At 40.1% G+C, this 18,557-nt stretch overlaps 1 protein-coding gene across 1 annotated transcript; it reads left to right on the top strand.

Moving 5' to 3' along the window:
* Positions 1-385: 385 nt before the first annotated feature.
* Positions 386-11,413, top strand: LOC117511637. The gene is made up of 5 exons (XM_034171587.1): positions 386-493; positions 575-886; positions 2,737-2,860; positions 2,958-3,231; positions 11,252-11,413. Exons 1-4 carry the CDS (start codon positions 460-462, stop codon positions 3,082-3,084), a joined length of 597 nt encoding a protein of 198 aa, XP_034027478.1. The 5' UTR covers positions 386-459; the 3' UTR covers positions 3,085-3,231; positions 11,252-11,413.
* Positions 11,414-18,557: the final 7,144 nt, after the last annotated feature.

Raw genomic sequence — 18,557 nt, 5'->3', positions numbered from 1 at the left:
CCCAAGTGCTTGCTCACAGGGGGTCGTTTTGACCGTTGGGGTTTTTATGTAATTATTGTATGGCCTTGCCTTACAATATAAAGCGCCTTGGGGCAACTGTTTGTTGTGATTTGGCGCTATATAAATATAAATAAATAAATAAATAAATAAATAAATAAATAAATAAATAAATAAAATGATGCTGTATATATTAATATCAGAGAAATTGATGAAAATCCATGAAATCATCCTTTCTCACAATGTTAAAGTTAAAAAAAAACAATTCTGCCCCTTTAATCGAATCTCTGGTGAGCTGTCTGTCTTACATGTTTTTGCACAAAGTCTGCTTTGCTGTTGTTTTATGACTAACTTCCTGTTTGTTTTTTTTCCTCATTAACTAGGAGGTGCTTCCTTTCCTCTCAATAAAGCATCGTCAAAAACTGTGAAAACAGTTGCACCTCAGTCAGCATTTGATTGAAGATGAAGTTTACCCTTGTCTTTCTTCTTCTGATTGGTATGGAATGAAATTAGTTGCACTGTTCATAATTTTATTTGACATTGCTGCAATTGCTTAAAAAGAACTTGTGTTTTCCAGAGATCCCTCATTTAAAAGGACAGCAGAGGATTTACCAGTATGGACACATTTTGCTGAAATTTGAGTTTGATCCGTTTTACAACAGTTACCACAAGTCCTGTTGTAAACTCTATCCAAACACATGTTACCCGCTGTTGGACAGCACAGGCTTCACCGCAGGCTTTCTGAAAGGAAGAGTCACAAAAACTGAGACAAATGGCTGCATTCAATTCACAATTTCAAATGCACAGTTTGTGGATGCTGGGTATTACAGATGTACTGTGCTGGGAAGCCAATTTCCAGTTTACAGTGATTACGTCGTGGAAGTGTCTGGTAGGTGATGGTAATGTTCAGCAATGTGGTGTCTATTGTGTAGAATAAACTTTACTATGTGCAGCAAATGCTTATATGAGTCAACAGAGTTGAAGTGAGACTCTCAAGATGTGCTTGTGCTGTAGACTTTCAGCCTTAATTCAAGTGGTTTAAACAAAAATATTGTGTTAACCATCTGTGTTCTGCTATGTTCAGAGCCCATACCTAATTGGACAAATTATAACAATTTTTAAAAAATGCAAATCGTCACTTTTACAGTAAGTTTTCATTTGACAACTCGGGATGGATGCATGATCATGTCTTGGACTTCATTTTATAACCATCATTAAGAAATACAAACAGTATGAGACTGTAAAGAAAATCTGCAGGCATTTGTCAAAAAACTGAGTGTCTACACAAAAAGGAAACAAGTGAGGGAAACCATCAAGACACCCAGACAACTCTGATGGTGTTAAAGGCTTTTAAAGGCTATGACTGGACAAACTGTGCACAGTATAACAGCTTTGTGTTGGAGTGTACTAAAATTAATCCTGATATTTCAATCATTCATTCATTCAATTTCTACACAGTTGAGGATCACATGGGTGCTTGAGCTGATATTTGCTTTCTCAGTACTTATGGGCTCTGGAAATGAAAGGGTTATGCATACAAATGATTGTATTTCCTAAATGATTAATCCAGTATTCTTGTTGATCTCTTGAATTAAAGCTGAAAGTTTTCACTACAAGCATATCTTTTTTTCATTTCAGCTCCATTGTGGTGGTGCAAAGAGAAAAAAAATACAAAAATATCACTGCACTTTTACTTATGACTGATTGTAAATCTATTTTTACCCGAGGCATTAAAATCTGGATACCGGGTATTGCGAAGGCTTTGCTTCCGTCTGTCCGTCCATCTGTCCATCCATCTGTGCTCAGCATAAGGCCAGTTCTATTACTGCCAAAGTCTTCAAATTCACAGAGAACATTCTTGGGACACAGACCTTGGACAATGTTAAAGATGGCTAATCTTCACCTATTTTAAGAGGTTAAAAAGTTACATTCTGTTTCAATTTGTTTGTTTGTTTTTGTTGTTTTTGTTTGTTTGTTTTTGAGCCACGGGGGTGACAGAGTAGATTGGCACCATGACATCAGTGACAGGTCTGTCTAAAATTGCTTCATTTATGTGTTTATGTCACAGGTTTCTCATATTAGTGAGAAATAAACACTTCTAAAACTGAAAAAAAAAAATGTTTTTGGAACCTAGTAACACCTCTGAAGTGATTTAGAAGACATTTTGCTGATGCTAGCATGATGACGTCACAGGCTGGCTTAGCTAGCTGCAAAATTCCTTTTCATTTGTGTGTTAATATAACCTCTTTGTCATTTATTATGTACGAGGTAGCAAGAAATAAACACTTCTAAAACTGAAAATATTGTTTTTGGAACCAAATAATACCTCTGGAGCAAAACTGCGGACTTTAGGGTGCACACTAACTTTTGCTAACTCAAAGCTAACTTCCTATGGAGTTAAATTTGTCTCATTAATACCTGCAAAAGCACAGATGGTGTTGTACAGATATTCCTTGATTTGCACGACTTTTGCTCTTGAAAAAAGCTCATGTACAACACATACAAGACCTGCTGCAGACGACATTAAAACATAAATATTGTTGTTGATTGATAGATTGATTGATAGAGGGGCTTTATTGAACACGAGCAATTTGTACATAAGACAATAGGGTCTTAATCATTAATTAAACACTTGCAAATTATAAAGAACACAATGCTCATACGGCCAAGGGTATTTTATCATTGCTTTATATTTCAACTGTACACTTGTTTGATTTTGTTTTTGTGTGCTTTTTGCAGAGGTGCCAGGGCAACGCTGGCCCCTGCCTGCACAGACAGCAACCCCTAAAACCACTTACATTACTGAAACACAGCAAGACCCAACCAGACCTGAACTGGCACAGGACCACAGTGACGGTCCCAGGTGCTCGAAGCATTAATCGTTATACTGTAGTTTACTTGACAAGCTATGCCGTATGTTGAAATAAATATTGTGAAACAGTTTTCTGTCTTTTCATCAGAGTTCCGTGGAGCTCCAGCCTGATGGTCACTGCCATTGTGTCCACTACAGCACTGGTTTTCATCACGTCCCTAATTACTGCTGTTTGCTGCAGAATCAAAGGAAAACACAATCGATTAAGTAAATGATTGCTCTTGTTCCTAAGAATAATTCAGCAAAATTTAATTGGGTATGCATTGTGAGATTTATGGGTAAAACCAACTCATATAACACAGCTGTTCTTTGCAGACAAAAAAAGAGAAGCACCATGTGACCCAATGAAGCAAGAGGAGCCAGTAAGTGCTAAATGTGGCCTATGACTCAGTGACACATGTTTCTAAGTTCACTTTTTTACAATGTTTAAAATGTTAAAAATAAAGCTTCTGAGTGCTCATCATATGTAAGAAACAGCCTTTTCTGCAAATCTTTGAAAAGGAAATACAAGGCCATCAAGGGGGTACCAAGGGAAAAATTCTAGATAGTCAAACTGCATTTTTTCGAATCTTAAAGTTGTGTAGGGCAGTTAGTTATACGTTATTACATTTTTTTGATTGTTGGTGATATTATTCCATTTATACAGCATTGACTATCTACCATACACAATGTCAGTGACTGCCACGAACGGCTAAGACTTGTGCTGGGTTGATATAAACCATTATATTACACTAAAATGCACCCAGCTGGGTGTATTTTAGTGTAATATAATGGTAATATGTATTTTAGTGTAATGTAATGGTACAATGACGCCTGTATTTCTTCAGGCGTCATTGTACCATTACCATATCAACTGCTACAATGTAGAATGCTGGCATTATTTTGTTGCTATTTTGAATGCAAAATGGATTTTTGTGACTTCTGGGATGGCTGCCTCCTTCACTCTCCTTCATTTCTTCCTGCAATAATTTTGCAATAAACGGATTTATCACAAAGAAGCAATCATTAAAAGCTGAGCTGAGCGCTCAGAGGCTTGGTCCCTTTTGGTGTTTTAATGAGGTCACTGGAAAGACATGTTTGGTGATGCTGATACCTTTAGAGAACAGCAAAGGTCCAAATGTTTGTCCTGTTTCCTTGTGCTTCCTGTCTTACTGTATGGCTGAGAAACTTGGATACTAACCATTGACCTAAGATGACAACTGGATGTGTTTGGTACTAGGTCTCTTTGGAGGATTCTTGGATACCACTAGAACGACTGTGTCAAACAAACAAATAATTTGTGAGATTCTGATGAGATGTACTACTTACATTGTGACAGAACATCACCTTTGGCCATATTTGGTGTTTCAGCATTTCCCATAATGCCCCTGGCGGCCGCCTGCGCTTCCCAGAATGCACCACGGTGCCAGCAGAGTTCCGCTGTGTCACAGCGCATGTAAACAATGGCAAAGCGAGGGTGTGGATGGTGTTGATTTAGGGAGTTCACAGGCAATTATGATGAATATATGTTCCCCAAGTTGAGAGGGTTATCTAGAGGAGGTGTAGCACCTGTGTTGGACTTCTGCTGTGCCCCGGTGTTGTGTTATTGTCCATACTTCACAAGATGTGTTTACACTGTGAGTGCTGAGCTCCTGACACCAGAACTCTGCTGAAACCGACCTCTCGCATGAGTTACGGACCGCCAGATGCCGCCAGATTCACAACTGCGAAATGGCATGTTTCTCTGGGAATGATCCAGCATGTAGGTACCTCATTGTTGAAGACCCAAATGGTTGGAAAAGGCCAAGGGGACACCCATGTTTCACCTGGCTGCAGCAGATGGAGGGATATTTTTTGAGAGGTCAATCAATTTCAATCAATTTTATTTATATAGCGCCAAAATCACAACAAACAGTTGCCCCAAGGCGCTTTATATTGTAAGGCAAGGCCATACAATAATTACGTAAAAACCCCAACGGTCAAAACGGCCCCTGTGAACAAGCACTTGGCGACAGTGGGAAGGAAAAACTCCCTTTTAACAGGAAGAAACCTCCAGCAGAACCACGCTCAGGGAGGGGCAGTCTTCTGTTGGGACTGGTTGGGGCTGAGGGCGAGAACCAGGAAAAAGACATGCTGTGGAGGGGAGCAGAGATCAATCACTAATGATTAAATGCAGAGTGGTGCGTACAGAGCAAAAAGAGAAAGAAACACTCAGTGCATCATGGGAACCCCCCAGCAGTCTACGTCTATAGCAGCATAACTAAGGGATGGTTCAGGGTTCCCTGATCCAGCCATAACTATAAGCTTTAGCAAAAAGGAAAGTTTTAAGCCTAATCTTAAAAGTAGAGAGGGTGTCTGTCTCCCTGATCTGAATTGGGAGCTGGTTCCACAGGAGAGGAGCCTGAAAGCTGAAGGCTCTGCCCCCCATTCTACTCTTACAAACCCTAGGAACTACAAGTAAGCCTGCAGTCTGAGAGCGAAGCGCTCTATTGGGGTGATATGGTACTATGAGGTCCCTAAGATAAGATGGGACCTGATTATTCAAAACCTTATAAGTAAGAAGAAGAATTTTAAATTCTATTCTAGAATTAACAGGAAGCCAATGAAGAGAGGCCAATATGGGTGAGATATGCTCTCTCCTTCTAGTCCCCGTTAGTACTCTAGCTGCAGCATTTTGAATTAACTGAAGGCTTTTCAGGGAACGCTTAGGACAACCTGATAATAATGAATTACAATAGTCCAGCCTAGAGGAAATAAATGCATGAATTAGTTTTTCAGCATCACTCTGAGACAAGACCTTTCTAATTTTAGAGATATTGTGTAAACGCAAAAAGTAGTCCTACATATTTGTTTAATATGCGCTTTGAATGACATATCCTGATCAAAAATGACTCCAAGATTTCTCACAGTATTACTAGAGATCATGGTATTGCCATCCAGAGTAAGGATCTGGTTAGACACCATGTTTCTAAGATTTGTGGGGCCAAGTACAATAACTCAGTTTTATCTGAGTTTAAAAGCAGGAAATTAGAGGTCATCCATGTCTTTATGTCTGTAAGACAATCCTGCAGTTTAGCTAATTGGTGTGTGTCCGCTGGCTTCATGGATAGATAAAGCTGGGTATCATCTGCGTAACAATGAAAATTTAAGCAATGCCGTCTAATAATACTGCCTAAGGGAAGCATGTATAAAGTGAATAAAATTGGTCCTAGCACAGAACCTTGTGGAACTCCATAACTGACCTTAGTCTGTGAAGAAGATTCCCCATTTACATGAACAAATTGTAATCTATTAGATAAATATGATTCAAACCACCGCAGCGCAGTGCCTTTAATACCTATGACATGCTCTAATCTCTGTAATAATATTTTATGGTCAACAGTATCAAAAGCAGCACTGAGGTCTAACAGAACAAGCACAGAGATGAATCCACTGTCTGAGGCCATAAGAAGATCATTTGTAACCTTCACTAATGCTGTTTCTGTACTATGATGAATTCTAAAACCTGACTGAAACTCTTCAAATAGACCATTCCTCTGCAGATGATCAGTTAGCTGTTTTACAACTCCCCTTTCAAGAATTTTTGAGAGAAAAGGAAGGTTGGAGATTGGCCTATAATTAGATAAGATAGCTGGGTCAAGTGATGGCTTTTTAAGTAATGGTTTAATTACTGCCACCTTAAAAGCCTGTGGTACATAGCCAACTAATAAAGATAGATTGATCATATTTAAGATCGAAGCATTAAATAATGGTAGGGCTTCCTTGAGCAGCCTGGTAGGAATGGGGTCTAATAGACATGTTGATGGTTTGGATGAAGTAACTAATGAAAATAACTCAGACAGAACAATCTGAGAGAAAGAGTCTAACCAAATACTGGTATCACTGAAAGCAGCCAAAGATAACGATACGTCTTTGGGATGGTTATGAGTAATTTTTTCTCTAATAGTTAAAATTTTATTAGCAAAGAAAGTCATGAAGTCATTACTAGTTAAAGTTAAAGGAATACTCGGCTCAATAGAGCTCTGACTCTTTGTCAGCCTGACTACAGTGCTGAAAAGAAACCTGGGGTTGTTCTTATTTTCTTCAATTAGTGATGAGTAGTAAGATGTCCTAGCTTTACGGAGGGCTTTTTTATAGAGCAACAGACTCTTTTTCCAGGCTAAGTGAAGATCTTCTAAATTAGTGAGACGCCATTTCCTCTCCAACTTACGGGTTATCTGCTTTAAGCTGCGAGTTTGTGAGTTATACCACGGAGTCAGGCACTTCTGATTTAAAGCTCTCTTTTTCAGAGGAGCTACAGCATCCAAAGTTGTCTTCAATGAGGATGTAAAACTATTGACAAGATACTCTATCTCACTTACAGAGTTTAGGTAGCTACTCTGCACTGTGTTGGTATATGGCATTAGAGAACATAAAGAAGGAATCATATCCTTAAACCTAGTTACAGCGCTTTCTGAAAGACTTCTAGTGTAATGAAACTTATTCCCCACTGCTGGGTAGTCCATCAGAGTAAATGTAAATGTTATTAAGAAATGATCAGACAGAAGGGAGTTTTCAGGGAATACTGTTAAGTCTTCAATTTCCATACCATAAGTCAGAACAAGATCTAAGATATGATTAAAGTGGTGGGTGGACTCATTTACATTTTGAGCAAAGCCAGTTGAGTCTAATAATAGATTAAATGCAGTGTTGAGGCTGTCATTCTCAGCATCTGTGTGGATGTTAAAATCGCCCACTATAATTATCTTATCTGAGCTAAGCACTAAGTCAGACAAAAGGTCTGAAAATTCACAGAGAAACTCACAGTAATGACCAGGAGGACGATAGATAACAACAAATAAAACTGGTTTTTGTGACTTCCAATTTGGATGGACAAGACTAAGAGTCAAGCTTTCAAATGAATTAAAGCTCTGTCTGGGTTTTTGATTAATTAATAAGCTGGAATGTAAGATTGCTGCTAATCCTCCGCCTCGGCCCGTGCTACGAGCGTTCTGGCAGTTAGTTTGACTCGGGGGTGTTGACTCATTTAAACTAACATATTCATCCTGCTGTAACCAGGTTTCTGTAATCTTGATCAATTATTTTATAATTTACTAACAGGGACTTAGAAGAGAGAGACCTAATGTTTAATAGACCACATATAACTGTTTTAGTCTGTGGTACAGTTGAAGGTGCTATATTATTTTTTCTTTTTGAATTTTTAAGCTTAAATAGATTTTTGCTGGTTATTGGTGGTCTGGGAGCAGGCACCGTCTCTACGGGGATGGGAAGAGACGCTACAGAGAGGTGTGTAAGACTACAACTCTGCTTCCTGGTCCCAACCCTGGATAGTCACGGTTTGGAGGATTTAAGAAAATTGGCCAGATTTCTAGAAATGAGAGCTGCTCCATCCAAAGTGGGATGGATGCCGTCTCTCCTAACAAGACCAGGTTTTCCCCAGAAGCTTTGCCAATTATCTATGAAGCCCACCTCATTTTTTGGACACCACTCAGACAGCCAGCAATTCAAGGAGAACATGCGGCTAAACATGTCACTCCCGGTCCGATTGGGGAGGGGCCCAGAGAAAACTACAGAGTCCGACATTGTTTTTGCAAAGTTACACACCGATTCAATGTTAATTTTAGTGACCTCCGATTGGTGTAACCGGGTGTCATTACTGCCGACGTGAATTACAATCTTACCAAATTTATGCTTAGCCTTAGCCAGCAGTTTCAAATTTCCTTCAATGTCGCCTGCTCTGGCCCCCAGAAGACAATTGACTATGGTTGCTGGTGTCGCTAACTTCACATTTCTCAAAACAGAGTCACCAATAACCAGAGTTTGATCCTCGGCGGGTGTGTCGTCGAGTGGGGAAAAACGGTTAGAAATGTGAACGGGTTGGCGGTGTACACGGGGCTTCTGTTTAGGGCTACGCTTCCTCCTCACAGTCACCCAGTCGGCCTGCTTTCCTGGCTGCTCGGGATCTGCCAGAGGGAAACTAACGGCGGCTAAGCTACCTTGGTCCGTACCGACTACAGGGGCCTGGCTAGCTGTAGAATTTTCCACGGTGCGGAGCCGAGTCTCCAATTTGCCCAGCCTGGCCTCCAAAGCTACGAATAAGCTACACTTATTACAAGTACCATTACTGCTAAAGGAGGCCGAGAAATAACTAAACATTTCACACCCAGAGCAGAAAAGTGCGGGAGAAAAAGGAGAAGCCGCCATGCTAAACCGGCTAAGAGCTAGTAGCTGCGCTAAGCTAGCGGATTCCTAAAAACACACAAAGTGAATAATGTGTAAATAATTTAGAGGTGATTCAGCAGAGGGAGTGCTTTAGTTAAGGTACGTGAAGATTACAACCTTCCTTTTCTCTCAAAAATTCTTGAAAGGGTAGTTGTAAAACAGCTAACTGATCATCTGCAGAGGAATGGTCTATTTGAAGAGTTTCAGTCAGGTTTTAGAATTCATCATAGTACAGAAACAGCATTAGTGAAGGTTACAAATTATCTTCTTATGGCCTCGGACAGTGGACTCATCTCTGTGCTTGTTCTGTTAGACCTCAGTGCTGCTTTTGATACTGTTGACCATAAAATTTTATTACAGAGATTAGAGCATGCCATAGGTATTAAAGGCACTGCGCTGCGGTGGTTTGAATCATATTTGTCTAATAGATTACAATTTGTTCATGTAAATGGGGAATCTTCTTCACAGACTAAAGTTAATTATGGAGTTCCACAAGGTTCTGTGCTAGGACCAATTTTATTCACTTTATACATGCTTCCCTTAGGCAGTATTATTAGACGGTATTGCTTAAATTTTCATTGTTACGCAGATGATACCCAGCTTTATCTATCCATGAAGCCAGAGGACACACACCAATTAGCTAAACTGCAGGATTGTCTTACAGACATAAAGACATGGATGACCTCTATTTTCCTGCTTTTAAACTCAGATAAAACTGAAGTTATTGTACTTGGCCCCACAAATCTTAGAAACATGGTGTCTAACCAGATCCTTACTCTGGATGGCATTACCCTGACCTCTAGTAATACTGTGAGAAATCTTGGAGTCATTTTTGATCAGGATATGTCATTCAAAGCGCATATTAAACAAATATGTAGGACTGCTTTTTTGCATTTACGCAATATCTCTAAAATTAGAAAGGTCTTGTCTCAGAGTGATGCTGAAAAACTAATTCATGCATTTATTTCCTCTAGGCTGGACTATTGTAATTCATTATTATCAGGTTGTCCTAAAAGTTCCCTAAAAAGCCTTCAGTTAATTCAAAATGCTGCAGCTAGAGTACTAACGGGGACTAGAAGGAGAGAGCATATCTCACCCATATTGGCCTCTCTTCATTGGCTTCCTGTTAATTCTAGAATAGAATTTAAAATTCTTCTTCTTACTTATAAGGTTTTGAATAATCAGGTCCCATCTTATCTTAGGGACCTCGTAGTACCATATCACCCCAATAGAGCGCTTCGCTCTCAGACTGCAGGCTTACTTGTAGTTCCTAGGGTTTGTAAGAGTAGAATGGGAGGCAGAGCCTTCAGCTTTCAGGCTCCTCTCCTGTGGAACCAGCTCCCAATTCAGATCAGGGAGACAGACACCCTCTCTACTTTTAAGATTAGGCTTAAAACTTTCCTTTTTGCTAAAGCTTATAGTTAGGGCTGGATCAGGTGACCCTGAACCATCCCTTAGTTATGCTGCTATAGACGTAGACTGCTGGGGGGTTCCCATGATGCACTGTTTCTTTCTCTTTTTGCTCTGTATGCACCACTCTGCATTTAATCATTAGTGATCGATCTCTGCTCCCCTCCACAGCATGTCTTTTTCCTGTTTCTCTCCCTCAGCCCCAACCAGTCCCAGCAGAAGACTGCCCCTCCCTGAGCCTGGTTCTGCTGGAGGTTTCTTCCTGTTAAAAGGGAGTTTTTCCTTCCCACTGTAGCCAAGTGCTTGCTCACAGGGGGTCGTTTTGACCGTTGGGGTTTTACATAATTATTGTATGGCCTTGCCTTACAATATAGGCGCCTTGGGGCAACTGTTTGTTGTGATTTTGCGCTATATAAAAAAAAAATTGATTGATTGATTGATTGATTACACTGTGAAACAAATCGTTATCTAGGTAACTAGATCAATCTAACTGCGCAGATTAAACAGCTAACAGATGCAGCAAAACACCGCTGTGCTCCGGAACAGGAAGTGATACAATACCGCAGTGAGAGCCAACCACCAGTAGAGGCAAGCAAGAGCCAAAATCGTCCCTTTGGGTGGGGATGGACTGTTGTTCCATAGTGTGGTGAATACACCAAAGAGCGGTACTCATGCATGCTGTCACACCAGACGTGACTGTGGGTATTAAAAATGTACTTATCCTTAAATTCTTCATCTCCATAGCTGAGTGGTACTGTTTGTCTCTGACAGGAAGCGAGTGCCATCGTCTACACAACTGTGGATTTCACAGCTCACCGCAAACCCACAGAACTACATACTAAGCATGGAACGCACATCAGTAGAGGACAGCATGCTGGGATAGTGGAGTACTCCATGCTGGCAGTCAGCCGGTGAAACACTTGTCACTGTTATGCAATTATATGCTTCTTGTGATGAAAGATGATTCCTTTACAAACCCTGGTTTTTGTCAGATTTAAAGAATTCCACACACTGTTCTGTCCTCAGGAAGGAGAGTGATGATATCAGGTCACCAGGCTATCTTGTGTGGCTCTGTTTGTCCTTATCATCCTTTCTGATGTGATAGCTGGTGTCCATCCTTTTTCTATCCTCTGTGAAGGGTCAGGGTTCTCTGACAAAACACAAGGAAGAGTCGTGTGACATTTCAGTGCATTAATATAAAGTAGTTGGCAGGGATTTATGTTTTTGTTCTGGTCTTATTCAATAGATACCTGATTATGACAACAGTCAGAAAAATGTCAGATTCACAAGCATAAGGTCTAATCTTACCCAACCCCCGAGCAAGCACATTGGCAAGAGTGGTAGAGAAAAAAAATCCCTAAGATGTTTTTTGATTATGGGTAGAAGCCTCATGCAGACCAGACTTAGAGGGATGAGCATCTTCTTTAGCCATACTACTAATAACAAAAAGTCAAATAAACAAAGCACAATGAAAGGCATCAGAGCTGAGGCATACCCTGTGCAGTCAACACACCACGATAAAAATGTGTAAGTAAATATACATATGTATATCTAGTATGGTGTTTTTCGTATATTAATTTCATCTGACAGTATGACTTCTGGGTGACTTCATTTTGAAGTCATTCATTCCAGTTAATCAAATATTTTGCTGATCAATATATGATTTAGATTATCCAACTGGGCTTCTTGGTTGTTTAGATATGGAAAAAATGTGTTTTCTACTATGCACCCCCACCCCCCACCCCATGTCAAAGCGAAACCAATTTTTTCTGAAGCCTAAACATGTCCTTTATCAAAATTTGACTGGTAACAGAGTATAAACTGGGATGCACTATGCAATTTTAACATATTTCCATTGATACCGTCAACTGCATCAAAGAATCCACAGCAGGTCGTAAATTTGTAGTTTTCATCATATATCTTCTAATTGCCATAGAATCATAATGCTGGTGTCTATACTTATGTTTTTCAGGCCAAGGAATCCACTGGTGGTCCTTCTGACAATCTAATACTAACCAATTTTGCGAAATTTGTGATGAAATTTTTCAAAAGTTCATTTTTACATGTTCGAGATTTATATGCAATTACAATTTGCACCCTTGCACCCAGCCAAAATGTTCTTTTTATATTCTTGGTTATTGAACAACCTACTCCAAAATTTAATCACAGGGTTCCCACACCTTCAGTCAGGATAACTTTAAGATGTTTTAATGCCAGTCACAATGAAATTTCAGATCAACATCCCAATAAAGTAGGTGTACAAACAAGTACTGTTCGAAGATTTGCCTGGTGCCGGTCCATGAGGTAGAGGTGGAGTTGAAGTCGAGATGAGGGCAGAACCATAGCAAAACTGAGACACATGTGGCGTCTGATTTTGTGGTCTTGACTTTCTCACTTTGCATGAGTGATTCTGTTGCCGTGATTTCCATTTTGCTGAGTTTGAAAGGTTACCTGCATTATAACACACTGTGCCTGGTGGTGGTTTAAGCCATGCCACAAAATCTTTCTTGAAAAGCTATTTTTTATAAAAATTTACTCTTCCCAGTGTCATTATGTTATGTCGAGCGAATTGACAGTACATCTGTTCTCAGAGTCCCGACAGTAAACTAAAGAGGTTAGTTTGTTCACCTGTCTCAATTTGGCAGGGTTATGAAAAGCTTTCACTTAGTCATTAAAAAGTGAATAAATAAATAACAGGTATTGCCATTTATTTTGATATTTTAATTTGCAATATCAGAAGAAAGCACAAATAAAATTCTGTTTCCTGTATCCTGGCATTTTTAAATGTTTGAAAGATATTTTAATACTAAAAAACTGAAATTCCTGTTGGTTAGAAAAATGTTTCCCAATCCTAACGCTAACGCTAAAACAGGTTTGGTAAGCACTGGGTAAGAATGCCAAATCCAAAAAGATATATATACCACATTATATTAGTCAGGGAACTAATTTTATGAAAAATCAATCAATCAATCAATCAATTTTTTTTTTATATAGCGCCAAATCACAACAAACAGTTGCCCCAAGGCGCTTTATATTGTAAGGCAAGGCCATACAATAATTATGTAAAACCCCAACGGTCAAAACAACCCCCTGTGAGCAAGCACTTGGCTACAGTGGGAAGGAAAAACTCCCTTTTAACAGGAAGAAACCTCCAGCAGAACCAGGCTCAGGGAGGGGCAGTCTTCTGCTGGGACTGGTTGGGGCTGAGGGAGAGAACCAGGAAAAAGACATGCTGTGGAGGGGAGCAGAGATCGATCACTAATGATTAAATGCAGAGTGGTGCATACAGAGCAAAAAGAGAAAGAAACAGTGCATCATGGGAACCCCCCAGCAGTCTACGTCTATAGCAGCATAACTAAGGGATGGTTCAGGGTCACCTGATCCAGCCCTAACTATAAGCTTTAGCAAAAAGGAAAGTTTTAAGCCTAATCTTAAAAGTAGAGAGGGTGTCTGTCTCCCTGATCTGAATTGGGAGCTGGTTCCACAGGAGAGGAGCCTGAAAGCTGAAGGCTCTGCCTCCATTCTACTCTTACAAACCCTAGGAACTACAAGTAAGCCTGCAGTCTGAGAGCGAAGCACTCTATTGGGGTGATATGGTACTACGAGGTCCCTAAGACAAGCTGGGACCTGATTATTCAAAACCTTATAAGTAAGAAGAAGAATTTTAAATTCTATTCTAGAATTAACAGGAAGCCAATGAAGAGAGGCCAATATGGGTGAGATATGCTCTCTCCTTCTAGTCCCCGTTAGTACTCTAGCTGCAGCATTTTGAATTAACTGAAGGCTTTTTAGGGAACTTTTAGGACAACCTGATAATAATGAATTACAATAGTCCAGCCTAGAGGAAATAAATGCATGAATTAGTTTTTCAGCATCACTCTGAGACAAGACCTTTCTAATTTTAGAGATATTGCATAAATGCAAAAAAGCAGTCTTACATATTTGTTTAATATGCGCTTTGAATGACATATTCTGATCAAAAATGACTCCAAGATTTCTCACAGTATTACTAGAGGTCAGGGTAATGCCATCCAGAGTAAGGATCTGGTTAGACACCATGTTTCTAAGATTTGTGGGGCCAAGTACAATAACTTCAGTTTTATCTGAGTTTAAAAGCAGGAAATTAGAGGTCATCCATGTCTTTATGTCTGTAAGACAATCCTGCAGTTTAGCTAATTGGTGTGTGTCCTCTGGCTTCATGGATAGATAAAGCTGGGTATCATCTGCGTAACAATGAAAATTTAAGCAATACCGTCTAATAATACTGCCAAAGGGAAGCATGTATAAAGTGAATAAAATTGGTCCTAGCACAGAACCTTGTGGAACTCCATAATTAACTTTAGTCTGTGAAGAAGATTCCCCATTTACATGAACAAATTGTAATCTATTAGACAAATATGATTCAAACCACCGCAGCGCAGTGCCTTTAATACCTATGGCATGCTCTAATCTCTGTAATAAAATTTTATGGTCAACAGTATCAAAAGCAGCACTGAGGTCTAACAGAACAAGCACAGAGATGAGTCCACTGTCCGAGGCCATAAGAAGATCATTTGTAACCTTCACTAATGCTGTTTCTGTACTATGATGAATTCTAAAACCTGACTGAAACTCTTCAAATAGACCATTCCTCTGCAGATGATCAGTTAGCTGTTTTACAACTACCCTTTCAAGAATTTTTGAGAGAAAAGGAAGGTTGGAGATTGGCCTATAATTAGCTAAGATAGCTGGGTCAAGTGATGGCTTTTTAAGTAATGGTTTAATTACTGCCACCTTAAAAGCCTGTGGTACATAGCCAACTAACAAAGATAGATTGATCATATTTAAGATCAAAGCATTAAATAATGGTAGGGCTTCCTTGTGCAGCCTGGTAGGAATGGGGTCTAATAAACATGTTGATGGTTTGGATTAAGTAACTAATGAAAATAACTCAGACAGAACAATCGGAGAGAAAGAGTCTAACCAAATACCGGCATCACTGAAAGCAGCCAAAGATAACGATACGTCTTTGGGATGGTTATGAGTAATTTTTTCTCTAATAGTTAAAATTTTGTTAGCAAAGAAAGTCATGAAGTCATTACTAGTTAAAGTTAATGGAATACTCAGCTCAATAGAGCTCTGACTCTGTCAGCCTGGCTACAGTGCTGAAAAGAAACCTGGGGTTGTTCTTATTTTCTTCAATTAGTGATGAGTAGAAAGATGTCCTAGCTTTACGGAGGGCTTTTTTATAGAGCAACAGACTCTTTTTCCAGGCTAAGTGAAGATCTTCTAAATTAGTGAGACGCCATTTCGCCAACTTACGGGTTATCTGCTTTAAGCTACGGGTTTGTGAGTTATACCACGGAGTCAGGCACTTCTGATTTAAAGCTCTCTTTTTCAGAGGAGCTACAGCATCCAAAGTTGTCTTCAATGATGATGTAAAACTATTGACGAGATACTCTATCTCACTTACAGAGTTTAGGTAGCTACTCTGCACTGTGTTGGTATATGGCATTAGAGAACATAAAGAAGGAATCATATCCTTAAACCTAGTTACAGCGCTTTCTGAAAGACTTCTAGTGTAATGAAACTTATTCCCCACTGCTGGGTAGTCCATCAGAGTAAATGTTATTAAGAAATGATCAGACAGAAGGGAGTTTTCAGGGAATACTGTTAAGTCTTCTATTTCCATACCATAAGTCAGAGCAAGATCTAAGATATGATTAAAGTGGAGGGTGGACTCATTTACATTTTGAGCAAAGCCAATAGAGTCTAATAATAGATTAAATGCAGTGTTGAGGCTGTCATTCTCAGCATCTGTGTGGATGTTAAAATCGCCCACTATAATTATCTTATCTGAGCTAAGCACTAAGTCAGACAAAAGGTCTGAAATTCACAGAGAAACTCACAGTAACGACCAGGTGGACGATAGATAATAACAAATAAAACTGTTTTTTGGGACTTCCAATTTGGATGGACAAGACTAAGAGTCAAGCTTTCAAATGAATTAAAGCTCTGTCTGGGTTTTTGATTAATTAATAAGCTGGAATGGAAGATTGCTGCTAATCCTCCGCCTCGGCCCGTGCTACGAGCATTCTGACAGTTAGTGTGACTCGGGGGTGTTGACTCATTTAAACTAACATATTCATCCTGCTGTAACCAGGTTTCTGTAAGGCAGAATAAATCAATATGTTGATCAATTATTATATCATTTACCAACAGGGACTTAGAAGAGAGAGACCTAATGTTTAATAGACCACATTTAACTGTTTTAGTCTGTGGTGCAGTTGAAGGTGCTATATTATTTTTTCTTTTTGAATTTTTATGCTTAAATAGATTTTTGCTGGTTATTGGTGGTCTGGGAGCAGACACCGTCTCTACGGGGATGGGGTAATGAGGGGATGGCAGGGGGAGAGAAGCTGCAGAGAGGTGTGTAAGACTACAACTCTGCTTCCTGGTCCCAACCCTGGATAGTCACGGTTTGGAGGATTTAAGAAAATTGGCCAGATTTCTAGAAATGAGAGCTGCTCCATCCAAAGTGGGATGGATGCCGTCTGTCCTAACAAGACCAGGTTTTCCCCAGAAGCTTTGCCAATTATCTATGAAGCCCACCTCATTTTTTGGACACCACTCAGACAGCCAGCAATTCAAGGAGAACATGCGGCTAAACACGTCACTCCCGGTCCAATTGGGGAGGGGCCCAGAGAAAACTACAGAGTCCGACATTGTTTTTGCAAAGTTACACACCGATTCAATGTTAATTTTAGTGACCTCCGATTGGCGTAACCGGATGTCATTACTGCCGATGTGAATTACAGTCTTACCAAATTTACGCTTAGCCTTAGCCAGCAGTTTCAAATTTCCTTCAATGTCGCCTGCTCTGGCCCCCGGAAGACAATTGACTATGGTTGCTGGTGTCGCTAACTTCACATTTCTCAAAACAGAGTCGCCAATAACCAGAGTTTGATCCTCGGCGGGTGTGTCGCCGAGTGGGGAAAAATGGTTAGAAATGTGAACGGGTTGGCGGTGTACACGGGGCTTCTGTTTAGAACTACGCTTCCTCCTCACAGTCACCCAGTCGGCCTGCTTTCCCGGCTGCTCGGGATCTGCCAGAGGGGAACTAACGGCGGCTAAGCTACCTTGGTCCGCACCGACTACAGGGGCCTGGCTAGCTGTAGAATTTTCCACGGTGCGGAGCCGAGTCTCCAATTCGCCCAGCCTGGCCTCCAAAGCTATGAATAAGCTCCACTTATTACAATTACCGTTACTGCTAAAGGAGGCCGAGGAATAACTAAACATTTCACACCCAGAGCAGAAAAGTGCGGGAGAGACAGGAGAAGCCGCCATGCTAAACCGGCTAAGAGCTAGTAGCTGCGCTAAGCTAGCGGATTCCTAAAAACACGCAAAGTGAATAATGTGTAAATAATTTAGAGGTGATTCAGCAGAAGGAGTGCTTTAGTTAAGGCACATGAAGATTACACTGGGAAACAAATCGTTATCTAGATAACTAGATCAATCTAACTGCGCAGATTAAACATCTAACAGATACAGCAAAACACCGCTGTGCTCCGGAACAGGAAGTGATACAATACCGCAGTGAGAGCCAACCACCAGTAGAGGTGGTTGGCTCTCAACAAAGACTGTAAACACTAGCCATGGGTGCATGCTGTCATTTTTTTCTGGGAAAACAATGGCTGTTATGATCATCTTTAAATGTACTGTTGCTCAACATTCTGTCAAAGCAAGTTGATGAAATAAAAAATTAAATACTTGTAAGATCAAAGCCAATTGTCCAATATGTATTTATTGTATTTCAGACATCATCATCATCATGCTCACTGCCATGCTCACTAAAGCCCAGTTGCACAGAGAATAGAGTACCAAAAGGCGACGCTCCGATGCATTTTAGAAAACAGCCACTGGCGGCGCTGTGGAAGCACTGCCGTCATCTTGGACTGCTGATAACATCAGAATTCACAACAATGCAATTTAACTCATCAATCATGCAACATTTAGATCAATTTATACACATCCATAGTGACACAAGGAATGTAGGAGGCTGTGACAACCACTACAGTGATTCTGTGTTATTAAAAGT

Source organism: Thalassophryne amazonica, chromosome 6 (genome assembly GCF_902500255.1).
Source record: "Thalassophryne amazonica chromosome 6, fThaAma1.1, whole genome shotgun sequence".
NCBI classification, from domain to species: Eukaryota; Metazoa; Chordata; class Actinopteri; order Batrachoidiformes; family Batrachoididae; genus Thalassophryne; species Thalassophryne amazonica.
The sequence above is the reverse complement of the archived record's forward strand: the minus strand, read 5'-3'. Positions and strand labels throughout refer to the sequence as shown.